This window comes from Nipponia nippon, unplaced genomic scaffold, assembly GCF_047370975.1.
Source record: "Nipponia nippon isolate SJK-2023a ecotype South Korea unplaced genomic scaffold, ASM4737097v1 scaffold_5, whole genome shotgun sequence".
In the NCBI taxonomy this organism is placed as follows: Eukaryota; Metazoa; Chordata; class Aves; order Pelecaniformes; family Threskiornithidae; genus Nipponia; species Nipponia nippon.
Window position 1 is genome coordinate 53,985,312 of NW_028262369.1, and position 21,076 is coordinate 54,006,387.

The 21,076-nt window shown below is 39.5% G+C and overlaps 1 protein-coding gene across 4 annotated transcripts in view; it reads left to right on the forward strand.

Annotated features, from left to right (window-relative positions):
• The window catches only part of HMCN1 (hemicentin 1), a 207,033-nt gene that overhangs the window by 60,508 nt on the left and 125,449 nt on the right, over positions 1-21,076 (forward strand). For all 4 annotated transcript variants that reach the window (XM_087733811.1, XM_087733813.1, XM_087733812.1 and 1 more), the window contains exons 7-11: positions 1,538-1,658; positions 2,230-2,493; positions 2,761-2,905; positions 7,038-7,159; positions 12,846-13,121. In XM_087733811.1, coding sequence (XP_087589937.1) covers positions 1,538-1,658; positions 2,230-2,493; positions 2,761-2,905; positions 7,038-7,159; positions 12,846-13,121 — 928 coding nt within the window. The remainder of the gene's footprint in view (positions 1-1,537; positions 1,659-2,229; positions 2,494-2,760; positions 2,906-7,037; positions 7,160-12,845; positions 13,122-21,076) is intronic.

Sequence of the window (21,076 nt, forward strand, 5' to 3'; positions counted from 1 at the left end):
AGTTTTATCATAGAATACGAGGTTGGAAGGGACCTCGGGGATCATCTGGTCCAACCTTTCTAGCTCAATCTAGACAAGATGGCCCAGCACCATGTCCAGCTGAGTCTTAAATGTGTTCAGCATAGTGTAGTCAACCACTTCCCTGGGGAGATCATTCCAATGATTGACTGTTCTCATTGTGAAAAATTTACCTCTCGTGTCCAATCGGAATCTCCCTGGGAGTAACTTGTACCCGTTACCCCTTGTCCTCACCATGTGACTCCTTGTAAAAAGGGAGTCTCCATCTTCTTTGTAGCTCCCCTTTAAGTAGTGGTACATGGTGATGAGATTACCTCTAAGCCTCCTTTTCTTAAGGCTGAACAAACCCAGCTCTCTCAGCCTATCCCCATATGGCAGGCTTCCCAGACCCTTGGTCATCTTGGTGGCCCTTCTCTGGACCCTCTCCAGCCTGTCCACATCTTTTTTGTATACTGGGAACCAGAACTGTACACAGTATTGCAGGTGTGGTCTGACAAGCACTGTGTAGAGAGGGATAATGACTTCTTTATCTCTGCCCTTTTTGATGCAACCCAGCATCCTATTGGCCTTCTTGGCCACAGCAGCACACTGTTCACTCACCCCAGGTCCCTTTCCATGGAGCTGCTCTCTAGCCAGGTGGATCCCAGTCTGAGCTGCACTCCTGGATTATGTTTTCCCATGTGCAAGGCCTTACACTTGTCTTCATAAGGTTCTTGTTAGCCCACTCTTCCAGCCTATCCAGATCTTCCTGCAGGGTGGCTCTCCCTTCCAGAGTATCTACTTCCCCACTCAGTTTGGTGTCATCTGTGAACTTCATCAGGCTACACTTGATCCCGTTATCCAGATCGCTTATGAAGATATTGAATAGCGTTGGGCCCAATATCGATCCCTGGGGGACCCCACTTGTGACGGGGTGCCAGTTTGAAAAAGAGCTATTTACCACCACCCTTTGGGTGCAGCCCGCCAGCCAATTCCTCACCCACTGCACAGATCACTTGTCCAGACCATAACGCAGCAGTTTCTCCAGGAGGGGGTTTTATGTATATTTTAAAAGGGAACTTAGTAATAAATAAAAAGGTAACGTAACTTATTGTAGCACTGGAAGTAAATTGTTTATATATATATTATCAGAAAAAATTTTACACAGATTTTTCTGTTGACTTGTTTCATTTATTATTTTGTAATACCCTTTATAATGGTCAAAATCCTAACTTCCAGACAGTCTTCCATTACAGTCACTGGCCTGTGACAAGTAGTTGTGGATCTTATATGTTCGTGTTGTTATTTACTTCTGAGACAAATTGGCTTTTTTTGCTGATGCTACAGCTGTAGGGACCAGTATCTAAAAGTAAAGCTTTATTAGAGGCATTTTGCTTACAACTTTTGACATAAACCTCCTTTCTGTCTTATTTTTAATGAAAGCTGAAGTCTATCTATTGAACTCATGGATGGATCAGAAACTTTGCAATTCCTGAAATGCTAATTATACACATGGTCTTTCACTCTGTTGCTTTTTCAGACCTCAAGCAGTGGAAGGCACTCTGTTCGGATAACAGGTCTCAGCACTATTGACTTTCGAGCTGGGTTTTCTAGGAAGCCAACATTAGACTTTAAAACAACATCCAGTAGACCAGTGCAAGGTTCGTTTCCATTTTATTCCATGCTAAACAATAACCATTTTCAGGCCCACAAAATCAAGTAGAACTCTCTGATGATCTCTGGTGAACTTTGTGATAAATCTGGGGCCACTGTTGGTTAGTTCTTAGGCCTTGAATGTGTGAGAGCAGCTAATGTTCCTGTTTTATTATACTACAGTATGTTTTTGTATTAGCTTGGTTTTTTTATGTCACATAAATCCAGATATTTTTAGCTATGAAATGCCTCAAAATTGCAACTCTGTTTCTGTTACTTATGGAGCTTCAGAAAAAGCCTTTGGCTCTAGGGTATGGTGAGGAGTTAATAAAGAGGCTGCTATTTCAGAAACACCTGTTGGAAATCAGTAATTTAAACCCTAATCAGTGCTGTGTCTCCCGACAGCTAATAAGCAGAGCACAGCTTAGCACAACTTAGTTTTTTGCTGCTTAGTAAGTAAGGGTTGAAACTGAACAGTGCATTCATGGGGTAGTGGACCATACATATGGAATTTAACCTTTCCTTTTTTAATAATTTATTTTTTTTAGCACTTAAAATAGCATGTTTCTGTTTTTCTAGGGATTCCTACCTTTGTGCTGCTAAATACCACGGGGATCTTTCTTCCAGCTAGAGTAGACCGACTGGAACTTCTGAGTATTACAGGGGAACTTCTTAAGACTTTGCCTGTGAAATACTATCCTGACAGAAAGCCCTATGGACTATGGAATATTTCTGACTTCATTCCACCAAATGAAGCTTTTTTTGTTAAAATAACGGGCTATGACAAGGATGATTATATTTTTCAGAGAGTTTCCAGTGTTTCATTTTCTAGTATTACTCCTGGTAAGAGATTTTAACTTGAACTGAATGTACGTTTGTCATATCTGAATCAGTTAGAAAAAGATATTAGATATCAATTTTAACTTACACAAGTACTTTCGGTGCTGTTTCCTTCCAGAGTTCTATCTCTAGATTGTGATGAACAAGTCAATGTTGTTATCTGCTAAGTATAACTTTATCAGAAATTGAATTTCCTTTAATTAAAAGGAAAAGATAGGATATATGTTAGTAGCTGTTAATAATCTGTTGAGGAATATTTGCTTTCTTTAGATGCTCCGAAAGTTACAATGCCTACCAAGACTCCAGGATATTACTTACAGCCAGGGTCTGTTCCTTGCCATGTAGAAAGTCTTATACCTTTTACTCAGCGTTTTACTAAAAATGGAGTAAAACTAGGAGTGGATCAGTTCTTCAAGTAAGTAGTGATCTTTTTTCCCCAATACTGTTTTATTTCCTATTTATATTCTATGGTTTCAATGTATTGTTTACTATTACATACTGCTTATATCCTATTCCTTCCATTCTGTTATTTTTGGTGATATTCATTAGAGAGGCTGTATTCTATGGAGAGATTTATTTTATATATATATATATATATATACACACACACGCATGTTTGAGGAGGGTGTACGCTTTGTATAAATGATGAGATTATATGATTCTGGCCCAAATCCCCCTCAAATGTATGCTCTTAAATTATGATAAACTGTGTCTAAAACTGTAGAACGCAAATGCTTTTAACTTATATTTTTAAAAATTTATGTAAAGTAGTTTGGTAACTAGCTTTTTTCTGGAACTCACCCCTCCCCCACAATGATACACAGATGATTATGTAACATACACTAACTTGCTTTATTTTTAAAGGCCTTTCATGGATGCCCTAGAAGTATGTCCTATGACCTACCCTAGTAAATTTTCCTCTTCAGAAAATCTCTCAAAATAGGAAAACTTACACTGAATATACTAGAAGGCTCTTCAAATTTCTGTATAGAAAATGGATTGCATACTCTTCCTCTGTAGAATGAGATAAGAAAAAAAAAAATTCATAAACGAATTAAAATACTCATAAAGTCTATTTTGTAATTCTGGTAGTTGAAAACAAAAGGGAAGTATGTACTAGAGAACAATGTCGGCAGCCTCCGTTAGCCTCTTGTAAAGCCTGAAGCAGCAGAAGACTAAAGGCTAAGTTCTAGCATTCAGTTGCAAGTACATGACTACCAAAATAAATAAATTCTGAAGCTCCCTTGTATACTGTTAGCAGTGTGAAATGCTCCAGCTCTTTTTTTTTTTAAGGGGTGCCATTTACATTTAGTCAACCCTAGAACATACGTTAGCAGCTGTGTAATTTTTTTCCATTCTTTAGTTATCAAATCATATACTTCTACTCCTCGCTTTTCACATATCCAGCACCTTTGTGATTGGACTGCATTTTTCATTTTGGTATGACAGACCAGTTGAATGAACAGATCATCCAAGTTAGTTTAACAAAATATATCTCAAGCCAAATATTATTGCTCACAGTTACATGGGATCTAATTTGTCTTGTCTTGTCTGCATTTTATTAGTGGTGAAGTTCCATACAGGATTTGTCCAGCTTACTAGTTTGATGCAGATTTGAGCTATATTATTGCTCTGCATTGAATGAGTTTTGTTTTGATGACAAGATGTCATCTTTACTCAAATTTTTTAATACTTATTTCAAAAAGTAAATGGTTTATAAGTTGAATATTATAGTTCTAGCATGACAGTTGTTCATGCGCAAGTACCATTAGAATGAATGTAGGTTAAGGGTTCCTGAAGTGAATGTACTTTGAAAATTTTTTTTACTTTGATTCCAGAGGTACTATCAGCTGTAATAATAATTTCTAATTATAAATGAGTAACGTGTAGGAAAAAGAAATTTATCTACAATTGCAACAGCTTTGTTTTTCTAGATTTCTGCATCCTGTTGTGGTCTAGTAAGAAAATTTAGATTTTGATTAATATCCTAGTGCATTTCTGACAAGTCTGATTTAGGAGACCAAGAACAGTAGTTAAGCACCTCATTCCAGTGGGAAATCGGTGGGAACTGAGCACTAATGTGTATTTAAAATCCCTTCTGTATTATAAATGGCAGATCGCACCAACCCTGCAAAGGGCAGAATTAGCAAAAATAACGTGTGAAATTCTGACAAGAAAGGCAATCCATTTAGTTAATGACAATAATAATAAGTTAAAAAAAAAAAATCACTCTGAATCAACTGTATTTGTGGTTGTTAGTCAAGTCTAGTGTCTGATTTGCTAAACCATGCAGAATATATTCCTCCAAACTATGTGTTAACGAGTGCAGTATAAGTGAATCTTAGGTTTTATTTCATTCATGTGAGCTGCAGGCTGCTGCTGGTAACTTCCCAAGTGAAAACGTGGTATGGAGTGTGGTGGTGTGTGATGACCAAGAGGTGAGGTTAGATGCAACGTGAATATCACTGTGCTCTCTGCCAGTGTTTCTATGGTAACTAATAACCAGGATGTGATTTGGTCTTCAGATTTGCAACTTGGCTAAGGGAGTATGTTTGTATTTTCCAAACTGACTGGATAAACAGCTTGATAGGCAAATTGCATATATTGTACAATGATTTGCATAAATAAATGACTTGTTGCTGAAAGCTGCTGTGTTATCCCAGTAATACATGTTGCAAAGAGTTGTCTGCAGTTACTGCTTTAGAGTCAGTGCCAAAGTGTGCAGCAGATCCCTGGAGGTGTGTATTATTCATTGCTGCCATTGTTGTATTTATTTATTTATTTATTTATTTTAATGGACCACTGCGGGTCTCTGCCAAGCTTTTCTACTCTGGACACATTTCTTTTTATGCTTCTGTTCTCAAGGCTTCCATGTTCAACATCTGGTATATAGCAAAAGTCAGGAATGAAGAAGAATAGGATTGCATAACTTCACTTTTAACATACTTTCCATGAAAGGGAGAAGTTTCTCACTTTTTACTTGGAAGAAACACTACCTTATTCTTTAGAGTTGGCAGCTAATGCCATTTCCATTTGCCAGCATTGCACTGTAAAATGTTGTAGATTTTATATATGATATATTAGGTTATCTAGAATAAGTATGAAGTAAGAGAGAATAAGTAGAAAGCCATTTAAGGTCACTATATATTGTTTTCATTTGTGGTGTAGTTGGATTGCCTGTTTCATGGTGCTACAGCATTGAACTTTCACATATATTCCAAGGCTCTTTCTCTTGTTCTTTCTATATCCTTTAGGGGTTGATAAATCAATCTATTCAGACAAACAAAAGAGAGACAAAGGGTTCACTAATTTGGTGTTTTCCCAGAATGTGGCAATTACTTGCCAAAGCTATCATGGATATTTTAGCGCTAATCAGCTTTGTTTATATGCCATAGCAACAGGCCACAGGGAGTACTGGGACGCTGTAGAAGAACCACTGTTTTGCTCATTTATGTCATCATCTGTGTTTCTGTTGTACCATTAGTTGTATAAAATGCGTTTTTGAATCTTGAGAAGCTGTAAGAGTGTTTGTTTTTAAGCACATGTAACCACCAGTCAATGTAGTTATACTTTTATTTTATTGACTTTAACATTGCATGTGATAATGAGCTTTGCCCTTGCTGTGATTTATAGGAAAAACTCCCAAGTATTTCTCTGGATTCCTGTTTTATTATCTCGCTCACATCTCTTCTGTACCCACCCTCCATTTTCAGTCTTGAATCCATCAATTCTCTCTCTGTGTTGCACTGTTTATTTTTGTATGGCTAGGCAATCAACATGCGGAATATTGGATTATTATAGTTATTGCTGGTCATAAGTTCAGGGGTGCAGCTGGCAGAGCAGAAGTTGGAGTCATCTTCATACCGATACTTCACTTTTTGCTGGATTGTAAATGTTTGGAATGGAGGTAGTCCCTGCAGTTTAAAAAGTACGAAGACAGCTGCCTGGATGTAGTCATCTTGTAGTAGGGTAGATGCTGCCCTCTCTACTGTATGAATCTAATAGCGGATTTGCATAGAGAGGGGGAGGGAAGTAGATTGTATCTGGTAAAGGATGGGATCTCCTTTATGTGTAGCCCCTATCTGTACCTGGGAATTTGAGAAACTCATGCTGGGAGGATGAACCCTTGTTACCTTTGCTAGTAAGAACCACAGGTTTGGTACCACATACTGGCTCTACATTGAAACTTGTCGGTATTAAGGAAAGGTATCTTCTCAAGTAGTAAATATAACAATAGAGTACAAGCAGCTGAGTGAATGACTGAAAATACAGTGGGTTTAGTTATTGCGTGACAACTGTTGACATATGTTAAAGGCATATTTGTAGATGTACAAGTGAGACATTCTGCAAAAACTTACATTTCTTAATACTTACAAAAAGCCTGACAATGTATATATCGTTTCTTTAAATAAAATCGATAAAGCTTGATCCAGTTTGATTCATCAGAGAGTCTATTTTTCCTCGTAATTATTGTGACAATCTCCTATGTCTGCAGTCAGGAAACCAAGTTCTTGTACCTTAGTGAGTATGCCCTTTTCTTCCTCCAGAGAATCATCTAGTATGAGTTGGGAAATTGCCACGGTCTCCTTGTCTGATGAAGGCTTTTATGAATGTATGGCAACTAGCAGTGCAGGAACTGGACGTGCACAGACGTTTCTGGATGTATCAGGTGGGTAGTAGTCCATCCTTCGATGCTGAAGCATGGTAATACATTGTGCTGGAATGTTTAACAGAGAACAATGGCAGTCAGGGCCAATAAAATACATTTCCAGTCCTAAGTATGTTTTTAATTAATGTGGTTTTTTTTTCTTACCCATGTACACAAGTGTGCTGATGTTTATTCAGCACACTTGTTTTAAATATTAACATTGGATTTATTTTAATTAGTTCCCACTATCAGTTGGACTTGCAGAATAGATATGGCCTGTAGAAGCAAAAATTGAAATCTCAGATTTCAATTGTTCTAATTTTTATTTCAAGCTGTAGCAATTATATGTTTATTTGATTATATGCATGTATTATCTTATAGACAAGGAATTACGAAAAGTTGCATTCAAAAGTGTTCTGCATTTTTTTTAAACAAGATTCGTTAAATTGTTGGAAATCTGTTCTTATCTATTACCTTGAATTTTTAAAAAGTGAATAACTAGGATGAAGGGAGTAAAATTAAATGAGGAATAAATCAGGCTAATCACAAAGGTAATTTTGAATAAACAGCAGTATTTGGTTGCTAGCCATTTTGGGGCTAGCATTATCTGTCCAGTAGATAATTTTAATCACTGTTTTTTGTTTTATTTAATTTAAAATGTTCCTAACTTCATAAAAATCTGAATTTTAAGGACAACTAGTTATGAATCTGGTCATCCATTTAGCATGAGTTGGTGTGCCTTATGTGTTAAAGCAGTTTCAAAGTATAAGGCACTGATATTCCATTTGCTGAGGGAGAGGGAATTTTCCTATGTAAGTTAATGACCTGCTCAGACTTGGGGTGCTAATGATTGACCCATTAATTATTACTAAAAGTTAGTTGTGGTAAGGGAGAATCTTTCCTGAAAAGCAAATAGTGTCATCCTGGTCAAGCTTTGGACATAAAAATCTGGAGCAGGAGAAAGGAAGAGTGTATAGTTGGTCTTCTGTGAAGGCGAATGTAAAGCTACGCTGCTTGTGTATCTGTCAGTCTGACCACTGGGACATGTGGATGTTGGTTATTGCCTGCAGATTATAATCTTGAGAGTTTCAATTGCAGATCAGCTAGAAATGTTTCCCAAAGTAAAACAACAGGCTTTACTTCACAAAGTTAATCCTTTTACTCTATCGGAGGAATTTAGTTTAAAGTAACTGTAAACCAAGATGAGCCCCAAACACAGATCGAGAAAACATAAAACCAGGCATGGTCTTGAACTGCTTCAGCAGACAGTAGAGGCCTGACCTGCAGGAAAAATTAAGAGCAGCAGCTTACTTATGCGTGTGGGTGGGTGGATGAAAGCTCTGACCATACTATAGCAAATTTTGTCACTTCATTTTTCACCGTTGCAATGCAGTCTGAGGGAAAGGGAAAAATAATTTCTATTTTGAAACAAAAATCCATTCTATATAGCCTTCTGTTTGTGTTGATCAGAGATCTGTCATGCAGAAGTGTAAGCTATTGCTCTTGATTAGGGAGAACACTGGAGCTGAGCCAGTTAATTTACTGGCAGTGAGGATAGTAGAGCTCAGAACAGCAGTTTAAATTCAGCCTCAGTGTTTCATATAACTGCTTGAAATTGAAGTTGTCTTTTATCTCCTGTAGTAGCTAATTCAGGTTAGTTAACCTGGATTATGAATCATAGAATGACAAAACAATTTAGGCTGGAGGAACCTTTGGAAGTTACCTAGTCCAACTCACAGCTCCAAGCAGAATTAACTTCCCAGCTTGATTGTGTTTCTCAGGAACTTGTCCAATCAAACTTTGAATATCCCCAAGGATAGAGATTTCACAAGTTTCACAGGCAGCCTTCAGTGCTTAACTACCCCCACTAGAAAATACTTTACACGTCTAGTCAGAATTTCCCCTGCTGCATATTATGGCCACAGACTCTCATCCTTTTTTTTTTTTTTGTGTGTGTGTGCCCTGAGAAGACTCTAACTGTGTATTCTCTAAAACAACCCACTCAGTAGTTGAAGAGGGTGACTATATATCCCTTCACCTTCTCTTTTCCAGGCAAAGATGTTCCTCTCACTGCAGTATGAGCAAATCCAAAGAAAATGGTGTGATATCATTGATTCCATGCAAGGCAAAGTTTGTAGAGAAACAGCCCTCTTAAAATAAGCAGTAAATTTGAGGAGAGGAACATCCTTTAAGTCTCACAAAGTACTCGAGTAGAGTAGAACAGTAACATCAATAATTACCCAAGTCCTAGCTCTAGAGCACTATTTTATATTTTGGCTTTGAAAATCCTTTAGGCAGATAGGGTATTCCCATACGCTTGTTTCAAACCATGTTTTGGAGGACAAGAAGCTGTTATATTCTGCCCCAGAAATTGTGGCATAAAGATTCTTGGCCTGGCAGTTGCAACCATCCTCTTCCTCAGAGAGAAAACTGAAGAAGAATCCTAACTCTTTTCTTGTGATATTGGTAGCACTTGAAAGTCAAGAGTGATGAGGGGAAGATTTCCCATATCCTCTCATTAACAGAGCACTGAGAGATTGACTGAGACTGACTCACTATGTAAACATGAGCAATTACGTCTGTTTTGAGCCATGCAGGGGATTAATCTGAGGGAGATGCTTTGAAATCCTTGTGTACAAATATTTGAAAGAAAATTACTTGAATTTTCTTCTTTAAGCAAAGTAAACAATCTTTTCAAGTATTCTTAGTTTGCCCAGCTGACAGGCAGTATATCACAGATAATCCATTTTGTCAACTGCTGTGTGAAAGGTATTGGAACTGTGTCAACATTTTCTCATTTCAGAAAAAGCAAACACTTGAGTTTGACTTTGTCTTACTAGTAATAAATCTTTAAAATGTCAAATGGCTTGTTAGCTTGTGCAGGCACTTTAACTGAAGTGCTCTGAATACAGGAGATTCAGCTTAGAGTTTGGCTGGGGGATTGCTATGTGTATGCACTATTGTGGTAAGAGGCTAGTGTAGTTCAAAAGATGTCATGCCCCACCAGACTGATATTCAAAAGATAGGGATTTTAGTCCTGTACTGGCCTTCATCTCTCTCTTTTCTAAGTTTCTTTAAGTAACATACACGGTGATACGCCCATGGAAAGCATTAGAAGACTTGTAGTTTCTCTCAAACAACCCAAAACATAAAGTGCAGAGGAGAAACTCTGTTTTCAGTAAGCAAATCTAGCTTTTCTTGACTCTCCTCTGCATGTGTTAAAATACGCAGTTTTGGTAATAAGGGTGCTTGCTGTTAGGGACAGTGCTTATAGGGAAGGAGAGCTGCACACCTAGCATGCAGAGTGTATGAGTGATTCACTGCTGTGCAGAGATCTAGCATAAAGCTTATGAACCACATCTGAGACTTAAGTGAGGAGGAGTTATGGCTGGTTCTGAGCTTAGGAGTAACTTTCACCCTTAATAAATATAGACTTCTTTTTATTTGCTGTTACTCTTCTTAGGATAATTGTTTTTTTGGTGTATACTGATAAAGATTTGGTCTTGCTGTTACAGCTGTCTTATTTCTGCTAAAGCATCTCACTCAGAATGTTATTCATTGTAGATCTTCCTTTTTTTTGAAGAACCAGTCTAGGGAAAAACAAATGGCATATATATACACATATGTTTTTAATGGAAATCCATAAAGTGATACATAGTGTATTTTCTTTCTCTAACATTTAAATGTTGCCTCCTTTACAGTGATATCTCAAGAAAGACCAGGATGAATGTTCCTATTTTAAGCATCTGTGGTTTCAAAGTTTAATTCCAGTACAAAATTATTGCAGCTGCTTTCTTCCAGGAGTGTGATAGAAGTGTACAGATGAATAGAGTGGAAAGCAAATAATAACAAACAGTAGAAGTTACAATGTAAAATATGTACAGATAGGAAGGAAAACATAATGAAATTACCTAAGATTTGAGTGGAAACTGTTAAGGTATGTTGTAAGTGGCTGCAGCTCCAGTCTAAGAATTCTTCCTGCCTGGCTGCTGGAGCTCAGCCCTGTGCACCCAGGGACCTGAGGGTCTCTGTCCCAGACCCATGTACACTGCTGCTGCTTTCCTGTTTGCACACTCATCAGTAGTGAAGCTGAGCATTTATCACAGATGCACACAGAGGACACTGGCACAGCTGGCTCCACAGACAAGGTGCTGCCTTCAACAGCAGATACATATAGGACTTGCATAAAGCATGGGACAGCCAACTCCTCTCCTCCTCCCTGGCTGGTAAGGGTTGAAGCTAACTAATGAGAGCACATATGCACTGCTCTCTAGAGCCACGTGCACATTTGCAGATCCCTTGAGTGTTGGCATGGCCCCTCTGTCCCCCTGATACCCCTGCCCAGATCCTGGGCCCTCTTACCTGCCTCTTGCTAGCTATTCCAGCTTAAAGTTTGCTAACAAACTGCACACACACGCCCCTACGCACACCTGGTTCGGGAAAGGTACAGAATTGTACAGAGCCTCGCCTGTTCCAGTAGCTGGTACTCAGACCCCAGTCCCTGCAGTAGCTGACACCACAGGCCTGGGGTGCCTACACCCCCTGGTCTGACTCCAGTAGCTGGCACCCAGTCCACTCACATTGGTCCCCCCAGTAGCTGGCACGTAGTCCTTGCAGGACACACACAGAAGGCATAGGGCATGAGATCACACAGCAAGAGAGTTAAAAAAAGATTTAACAAGAAGACAGGACAGACTGGTGCAGGGCTCAGTCAAACAAGAGTACTGACTGGCAATGTTTTACATGGAACAGGTCCCTTTTATGCCCCTTTCTGCCTACTCCCCGCTTTGCTCCTCCCTGGTTCACTTCCCCTGTGTATTCCTTTATCAGTTTGCACAGTTCAACAGCTTCCACCCCCACCCCCCATATCTGAGATCCCCAGGTTTGTGTCCTTATCAGTTGCAAAGTCCAGGTTGGCTCCTCTGTGAAATGATGCTTGTAGCTTCTCGATAGCCCGTCAGTTAACATGACAAAGTTGTTTTCTTGTCATTGTCTCTGCTATTGTACGTCTGTCAGGTCTGTGTCTCTGTATACTGTGTTTTATATACCCTTTATATACCCTTTTCCTTATCCCATTTGACAAGGTCCTTGATCAGATAAAGTTAGGGGAACAGATGCTCTCTCCTTCCACATTCCCCTATAGAAACCATCACGGAAAGAACTTAATAATGATGCGTAGAGCAGCTGTTGACTTGGTTTCATTGTTGCTATTAGAAGAGCTTGCTAGTAACATGTTTTTTTCATATACCAGCCTGTAAAAATCAGGTTCCATGTGTGGTCACGCCTCAGTCAGAGATCAGACTCTGAGACCTGGTGGTGGTCCTGTCTATTCCTTCTTTTGCTGTGGCACTCTGACCTCTTGCTGGCTTTCCCCAGTCCAAGATAAGCTCAAAGAACACAGTGCTTTACATACTCTGTCATACATGATGTGATCTTTCATCCTATGTGATACAATAGTTTTGACCTAAATCAGGGGTGTTCTTGTGATGTAAGCTCCTGTCAGGTAGTTTAACATCAGGGAATGAGGATGCTGCCTTGGGTTCTGTTTCGTGGCTTCAACAATGTGAAATGAAACTAAATGTTAAGCCAATATTACTTTTTTTTTTTTACATTAGTTTACTTGAAGTTGTTTATCAAGAATCCACAAATGAAGCAAAGGTTCCAAAATCTTTTTCTCTTTGTTTTTTATTCTGCTCTTTTTACACAGAGCCTCCACCCATGATTCAGGTTCCTAATAATGTCACAGTTGTCCCTGGTGAAGGAGCCATCTTGACCTGCCTAACTTTAAGCACAGTACGTTACAATCTCACCTGGCAGAGAAATGGCAGGGATGTGAGGCTTAAGGAGCCCCTGCGAATAAGGATGATGAGCAACCTGTCTTTAGAGGTGAAGACTGTAAAGCTTACAGATGCCGGCAAGTACAACTGCATTGCTTCTAATGAGGGTGGATCTACCACAGCGTCAGTCTTCCTTACAGTGCAAGGTAACAAGGAAACTGCATGTTAAACTTACTCTGTCAAAGTTTATATTTTCTTTGTCTTGTGAGCTGTCTCTCTCAGTAACTTCTGTATTTTATTTATGCCTGTTGATAAGACTGCTTGGAGACTGACAGAACATTATATACTTCTGCCCTGTTTTAAAATGGCAATGGGAGTCACCAAACAGCACTAGTGCTCATTTTGCGAGACTGCCTTGTGCTGTGTGTCTCTGTGAGCTGTGGTTTGATCCTCCTTGTATAACTGCCAGTTTAACAGCTCTACAAGTGAATGGAGCCTGAGGTAGTTTTGCTGTTAGTGTCTGCTAAAGAACAGAGCACAGAAATAGCTACACACACACACATGCACACATTACTCCCCAATATTTGTAGCCAGCCTCTACTTTGGGAAAATTTGCAGGCTGGCTATGTGGATTTTTTTTTTTTTTTCAGTGAAACTATAACTATATTTATATATGTGTAACTGAGTTGGTAAAAGTTTCTGTGTTCATCTGGATTATTTTATATCTCTTTGTAACAGAATAGTACTTCTGAGTTTTTCTGTGTATTATGTTATTGTATCTGTTTTATAATGGCAGTCAATATAAGCTAAGAACTAATCACCATTTTATGAAGGGCTAGATTTTATGAAGGCAAGGACGTCAAAGCTATGTCAGAACTGAAAAAGACGGTTTGGGTGAGACCAAACAAGGTCTAGATCTGTGCTGTTCCTTCATACCAGGAATAAATTTCAAAAAGATATGTATAAACGCAGTAATTTGTCTTGGAGCGAATCCTTTTAAACTTTGGAAGGTATTGCAAGTTTCTCTGTTTGCCTTTGTCATGTGGAGGTTTGAAGCTTTGGTTCCTAGCTGCGCCTCTGTGGGTAAGGAGATACAGAACTCAATGTTTTAGAAAGGAAACTATTCTTTCTACTTGTAGGTGACGGACAAGATTTCTGCTTGCTGATGATACTGGGTCACGCTCTGTGCAGAGTGGGTAGCTTCATTAACTTTGCTGCTGTAATTCTAATACTTTGTTAACTAATGGAAAACTTAGAATTATGGAAAAAAGAAAAATTCAATGGAATTGCCTGGCTTAAGGTGCTCCAAAACAGAGAAAGGTCAGAAATGGAGTTGTAAGACTTACTAATGGCATGTAGCTTTTCTTACAGGAAGAGCATATTGGTTTACCAAGATGGAATAAGTAGGTGTGCAATCAATTATGTAGGACCTATTACAAAATACAGCAGAATGAAGTGTTTCTTCATTGATCTGTTTGAATTGCCCTTAGATGGCTACAGCAGAGTTATAACTTAAATTTCTAGCAAGGCTAAAGGAAAAAAAAGCCATGAAAAAACATCACCCCCCATACGTTTGGAAAACTTAGTTTTAAATTCTACAGGACTTTTCCATCAAGGCACTCGTTCAAGCGTGTCAAAGGCAGCAAGAGAAGCACCCCCCTCCCTTGTTCATCTCTTCTGGGATTTAGATTTTCCTCCCTAACGTCTGTAGACCAGCTGGGAGCTTTAACACAATGACCAAATTACTTCTGTCAGTTTTTTATAGTAAAGCTAAAGTTTACTGCTGCCACAGCAGACTATTAAGTTTCAAATCACTTATATATGTAGAATGATTATATCAAATAGTTGGGAATTACATTTTTGGCTGGTACGTTAACAGCTTTAAAGCATGTCTGAGATAACCCTCTTGGACAGTTTAGACAGGCCTAGTTGAGAGTTTGAGTTGTGTTTTCTTTCATTTTTGATGAAAGATGCTTAGAACAGAATAAATATGTAGGAAACGCTAAGCTGCAGCTGAATTCAGATTTCTTCAGTAGTGTCTGCCTCTTTTTGGAAAAAGTCATCTACTGCCAACATTTCAAATGGCTATAGGCAGAAGCTGAATGGTATCAGGATGGTAGTATGCACTATTATTTGTGATCATTTTGGTTTGCTTGGACAAAATTATTTGTCAGATTTCTGGAGGTACTCTTGTGTGTGATTGTGTCAGGTACAACCTGTAGTGCTTGTTAGGGTCCAGAATAGTATTCAAAAGAACAGTTTATATTTGGCAGCAAAAGAGTGAAGTATTTGGCTATATGTAAGAAGCAAAAGCTTTATAGTGTTGTCATTATTAACATTCTGAAGAAGGAAATTTGAAGCCTTGTTAATAGATTGAGATGGGTTCATGCTTTGTGTAGTTGCAAGCAATTCAGAATGTCAAATTAAATTCATATTGATAGTCCTTTATTATTGTTGGGACAATTCCATATAAATCCCTGAATTTTGGATCATAAGAGAATAAACACTGCTTTCATCCCCATTTTCTTTCTAGAGTGGGAGTTAAGGCAGAGAACAAATGTTGGTAGCTCTAAAAATAACCCAGTATCTGCTTTACATGCTGAAGTGGGTTGTAGTAAACCCTTGTTTTGAAAGCTTTCAGTTTGATGCTGCTGTTTCTGAAATAGAACATTCATCTGAATTTTGTGCCAGCAGCTGTACAAATACAGACTGAAATCTTGAATGAGAGTTAACTTTTTTCCCCCAGTTGCGTGTTCTGTGTTAAGAACAACATACTATACTAAGTCACTAATTGTCCCACGCTAGTACTGAGCGCAGCTAGATGAAGATCCCTTTTAAAACTTGTGCCTATTTGTGGAGTGGCAGTATACTGCTCAAAGTAGTCTGAAAGGTCACTGAATGCAGTTTTATACATTTCAAGGAGTATACTTCTGGGATTGTATTGGTGCTTATTGAGTGCTATGACTAACTTTTAAAGTACACGCTCATCTTTGGACCTTGTTAAATGGTGGCTGCATAGTGTGAATTGCTCAAGTCCTCCCAACAGATTGGTGTTATATGGAAACATAAATTAATTTGTAAGGGCATTTGCTACTTTTTCAGATGCTTCGTATAATATATCAGAAGCCTGGAGGAGCATATTGCAGCCACATGAGGCTAAAGATTGGCCAGGAGTGTGAAACATTGATGATCCTATAAACTTTTCAGTGATATATTTCTCACTGATGAGACAAATTCCATGACCATGTAAACTTTTTCTTCCAGCTTGTTAAGGTCTTGTAGGCAAAATATGGGTTTGTTATATGCATGTTTATCAGGTTGAATTAATATGGAGTATTTTGGTAGCTTGATGTTTTGTTCCTGATGTTTTCATACACATAAGTAATGTTGATTTGGGGGGGCAGGGAGGATTTTGAGGAATTTAGGCTTTTTTTTTTTTTAACTGAAACAGTGTGCATGCTGAAGAGATTGATTTGTGGTGTTTTTTTGTTTCCTTACCCTTCCAAGAATTTCAAATATATGATTGAATTTGTGTGATGCTAAATGTGATTTTATGATAGTCTTGGCTTTGCGTGTTTTCTGGTGTGAGTAAGTAAGAGCAGACAATGAAGCACTTCTTTTAATGATTGCAACTGTCTTCTGCCTCTACAACACAGCTATGTAGTATGTAGAAACTTTTACAGCTTTTACTTGTGTTTATGCTGGCAATTAGTAGAGATGTTTGAGTTTAGTAATCTCAACATATGATGAATTCCAGCAGTAGATGAACAGGAAGTGAGGCAACACTGAATATTTGTCTTATTGGGAGTCATCTAAGGTAATGAAGTGCCAGCTGCTGTGCATTGAGCTCATTGATGAACATCATGCAGGTCAGCATACTACTCTGATGTATTTCTTTATCTGAATGTACAAGTACAATAAAATCATACATGCTGTAGCTACTGTTCTGTCCATAGCATGGTGGGTTCGCTTTACCTGCTTATTTGCTGAACATTTAAAAATATTTAAATGCCTGTCTGGTATCACCATCACAACTGAAAGGCATTTTTAGCATCTGCTTACAAGTAGCACTGTTAAATAATTCAGAGTGATCTGTGCTAGCAGGTAAGTGCTAGAAGCACCTAAGCTGCACCTGCAAAAAATAAGCATACATATTATGTGTTCCACCTGCCCACATAAGAAATAAAGTGTATGTTTGACTTTGGGCTATGAAGAATTGTCATTGCTGTAATAATGATCTGCTAAGTAATCTTTTGTCAAGCCAACACATGACAAGAGTACTGTCCTACTGTATAAATGGAGTCAACTACATTAGATGCACAGCGGGGGAAAGCAGGACCTATTAGCCTGACAAGATGCAAGTGTGCTGTCTACTGTAGGGAACTGATGTGGACACTTACCAGCCAACTAATAGCTTGAAATCCAGGCTGAAAAAAAAAATTGCCCAGGAGACAACGTGTGTGACTTGGCTCAACCAAAGCAATGGTAATCTCGGGTACATCCCAGACAAGGAGCAGAAACCAGAATTGAATCAATGGATACACACTGTAATAATGGGCAAGGAGAAATTTGTTATACTGTACTGAGTTCTTCAAACACGGAGTAAACAAGAAAGGGAATAAAATTGAAGTATTACTGCTTTACTTGCTATTTCAAATTTAGAAAGTTAATTAAATGCAAGATGTCTGTCCGAAGGAATGAAAAGCAGTTTAGTGCCTTCTGTGCTTCTTTCTAGGCTGTTATTTGGAACTGTCTGAGAAGGTGAGTTGATATTTTTTTTTCTAGGCCACATATTTTAAAGTTACTACCTCAAATCTCTTATCACTGTGGCACTTCCACCCCTGTTAGAGCAGGAAGTAAAACATTTGAACTGTCAGCAATGTTCTTTGATGTAAAAGTCAGTATTCTTTGAAAGAAAGAGAGCTGAATCAGTACATATTGGTCTGCTAGGTGCTAATTATACAATTATAGAATCATAGAATCATTAAGGTTGGAAAAGACCCTTAAGATCATTGAGTGCAGCCATTAACCTATCACTGAAGTCCACCACTAAACCATGTCCTCAAGCACCACATCTACCCGTCTTTTAAGTACTTTCAGGGATGGAGACTCAACCACTTCCCTGGGCAGCCTGTTCCAGTGCCTGACTACCCTTTCAGTGAAGAAGTTTTTCCTAATAGGCAACCTAAACTTCCCCTGGCGCAGCTTGAGGCCGTTTCCTCTCGTCCTATCACTTGTTACTAGGGAGAAGAGACTGACCCCCACCTCACTACAACCTCCTTTCAGGTAGTTGTAGAGAGCAATAAGGTCTTCCCTCAACCTCCTCTTCTCCAGACTAAACAACCCCAGCTGCCTCAGCTGCTCCTCATAAGACTTGTTCTCTAGACCCTTCACCAACTTTGTTGCCCAGTCATTCACAGCAGGCTCAATGATAGTCATTAATCTGTTTTTCAGAAACTAGCCTCTTGCACAGGAAACACAGGTTAGCAGAAGGGTCAGGAATTGCCTGAGCAGCCTCTCTGGAGTTCTCTGTCACTCAAGAAAATTAATGAGTATCCCCAAGTTCATTTGTCTTCACACAGCTGCTGTTCGCAAGAGGTTCTTTTCTACCTTTGGTGAAAGGGAACTGATGGGGAAAGAATTGTTTGCATTATTAGATCAGACACTCTTATGGCCTGATCCCATGAGTTGGCCTGAATTTATTGTTTGGGAGGCTTCTTTTGATAATATTCCCTGGGTGAGATCATCTGCAGATCAGTGCAAAAGCAGGACAAACAAAGCTGTCTCATCCAGCTGGGAATATCTGTACATTTTCTGTGTCTTTTAGATAATTTGTCACAAATTCAATTAAATAAGTGATGATTAAGGTTTTGTAGTTGTTTTTGTAGTATTCAGATTATGCATTGTAGGAAGAGTTCTTACTCCAAAGAATTTAAGTCCTAACTTGATGAAAGATAAAAAATTAGGGTATTAAATAAAACAGGAAATTAGTGTCATGTATCATAATTTCTGTCATTTGATTTCTTGCTCTTGCTCATTATTTTCTTCATAGACATTGTCTTCCTAGACACACACAGGTCTATGGGGCCAGATGGGATCCACCCAAGGGTACTGAGGGAGCTGGTGGAGGTGCTCACCCAGCCACTTTCAGACATCTATCAGCAGTCCTGGCTAACCGAGGAGGTTCCAGTGGACTGGAAGTTAGTAAATGTGACACCCATCTACAAGAAGGGCCAGAAGGAGGATCCAGTGAACTACAGGCCTGACAGCCTGACCTCGGTGCTGGGGAAGGTTATGGAGCAGATCATCCTGAGTGCCATCATGCGGCATGTGCGGGACAACCAGGGTATCAGGCCCAGTCAGCATGGGTTTAAGAAAGGCAGGTCCTGCTTGACTAACCTGATCTCCTTCTATGACAAGAAACGTGGCTGGAGAGCTTCCTGGTGGAAAAGGACCTGGGGGTGCTGGTTGACAGCCAGCTGAACATGAGCCAGCAGTGTGCTCAGGTGGCCAAGAAGGCCAATAGCATCCTGGCTTGCATCAGAAATAGTGTGGCCAGCAGTATTAGGGAAGTGATCGTCCCCTTGTACTCAGCACTGGTGAGGCCGCACCTCGAGTACTGTGTTCAGTTTTGGGCCCCTCACTACAAGAAGGACATTGAGGTGCTGGAGCGTGTCCAGAGGAGGGCAACGAAGCTGGTGAAGGGTCTAGAGCACAAGTCTTATGAGGAGCGGCTGAGGGAGCTGGGGTTGTTTAGCCTGGAGAAGAGGAGGCTGAGGGGAGACCTTATTGCTCTCTACAGCTACCTGAAAGGAGGTTGTAGCGAGGTGGGGGTCGGTCTCTTCTCCCAGGTAGCAAGCAACAGGACTAGAGGAAATGGCTTCAAGTTGTGCCAGGGGAGGTTTAGGTTGGATATTAGGAAAAATTTCTTCACCGAAAGGGTAGTCAGGCATTGGAACAGGCTGCCCAGGGAAGTGGCTGAGTCCCCATCCCTGGAGGTATTTAAAAGATGGTTTAGTGGTGGACTGGGCAGTGCTAGGTTAATAGTGGGACCTGATGATCTTAAGGGTCTTTTCCAACCTAAATGATTCTGTGATTCCATGATTCTTGCTGCTTTCTCAACAGTTCTAAATGTAGGCCTTTAGAAGGATTTCTAAGAGGAGTTTTGGAGGAGTGGAACCATAACATGTTTAGAGATCAGTACTTCTAGATGTCTTCTGACCTACCCAGACCTCTGGTTCAAGGCAATATACCATGCAGATCTCTTGGAAACTAGCTTCTTGCAGGATATTTGAGCTTTGTTACTGCAACAGTTAATAAAAAGCACAAGGAAATCATTAATTAAACTTTATTAAAAGTAAAACTTTATTTATTAATAATGAAGTATTGTACTTGTAGCTGTATGAAAAAGTGTTGGATTGGCAACCCTTCAGCAGGGCTGTGTGAAGTCCTTGGTAATGCATTGGAGCATAAACAAGTTCAATTTACATTTCAATAAAGTGAACTGTCACTCTGTCATGTGAAGATGGAGACTCTTCCCCTGAGAAGAACCCCCTAAGTTCCAGAGGCTGAAGTCCCTTATTTCATGTTCCATAGAGTACTGGTTTTCCAAGATGATGTTTCTTTATCTGCAGCATGTCAGGGCTGCTCTGCTGGAGCAGGAAGCCTGACTTTTTCATTTTCATTTATTAAAGTGTTTTCTAAGTGGTTTTTCCTGAGTCTACCAACTTCTAGGGCTGAGTACAAACCCAGGACAAGGGACATGAGGAGGAACGAGCCCATTTCCTTTCCTTCTGCAGGTCTTTCTCCTGCAGGGAGGTAATTGTAAAGGCCAGGCATGCGGTATGTATGGTGTCAGATGCTTTCTTTATGGCCTCTTGTTCACAGCTGTTGAATACTTATCGTGCGCTTAACTGTTTCTGATAGAGTCTGCGTATGGTCAGTGAATGCCAAGTTACAAGGAAGTGCAGGGAGGTGACGAAAAACAACTTTGGTGAGAAGACTCTTCGTAGTGCATGTCTGCATGTCTTTTGGAAAGTAGTGCTTTTGGCTGCAGAGAGAAAATGGGTGGTCCTTCCCCGCTGTCTTTCACAGCACACTTTTAGTGCTGTGGTGGATGCTGCATAGTATAGCACAGCAGATCAACTTGTTCTGTCCTGCG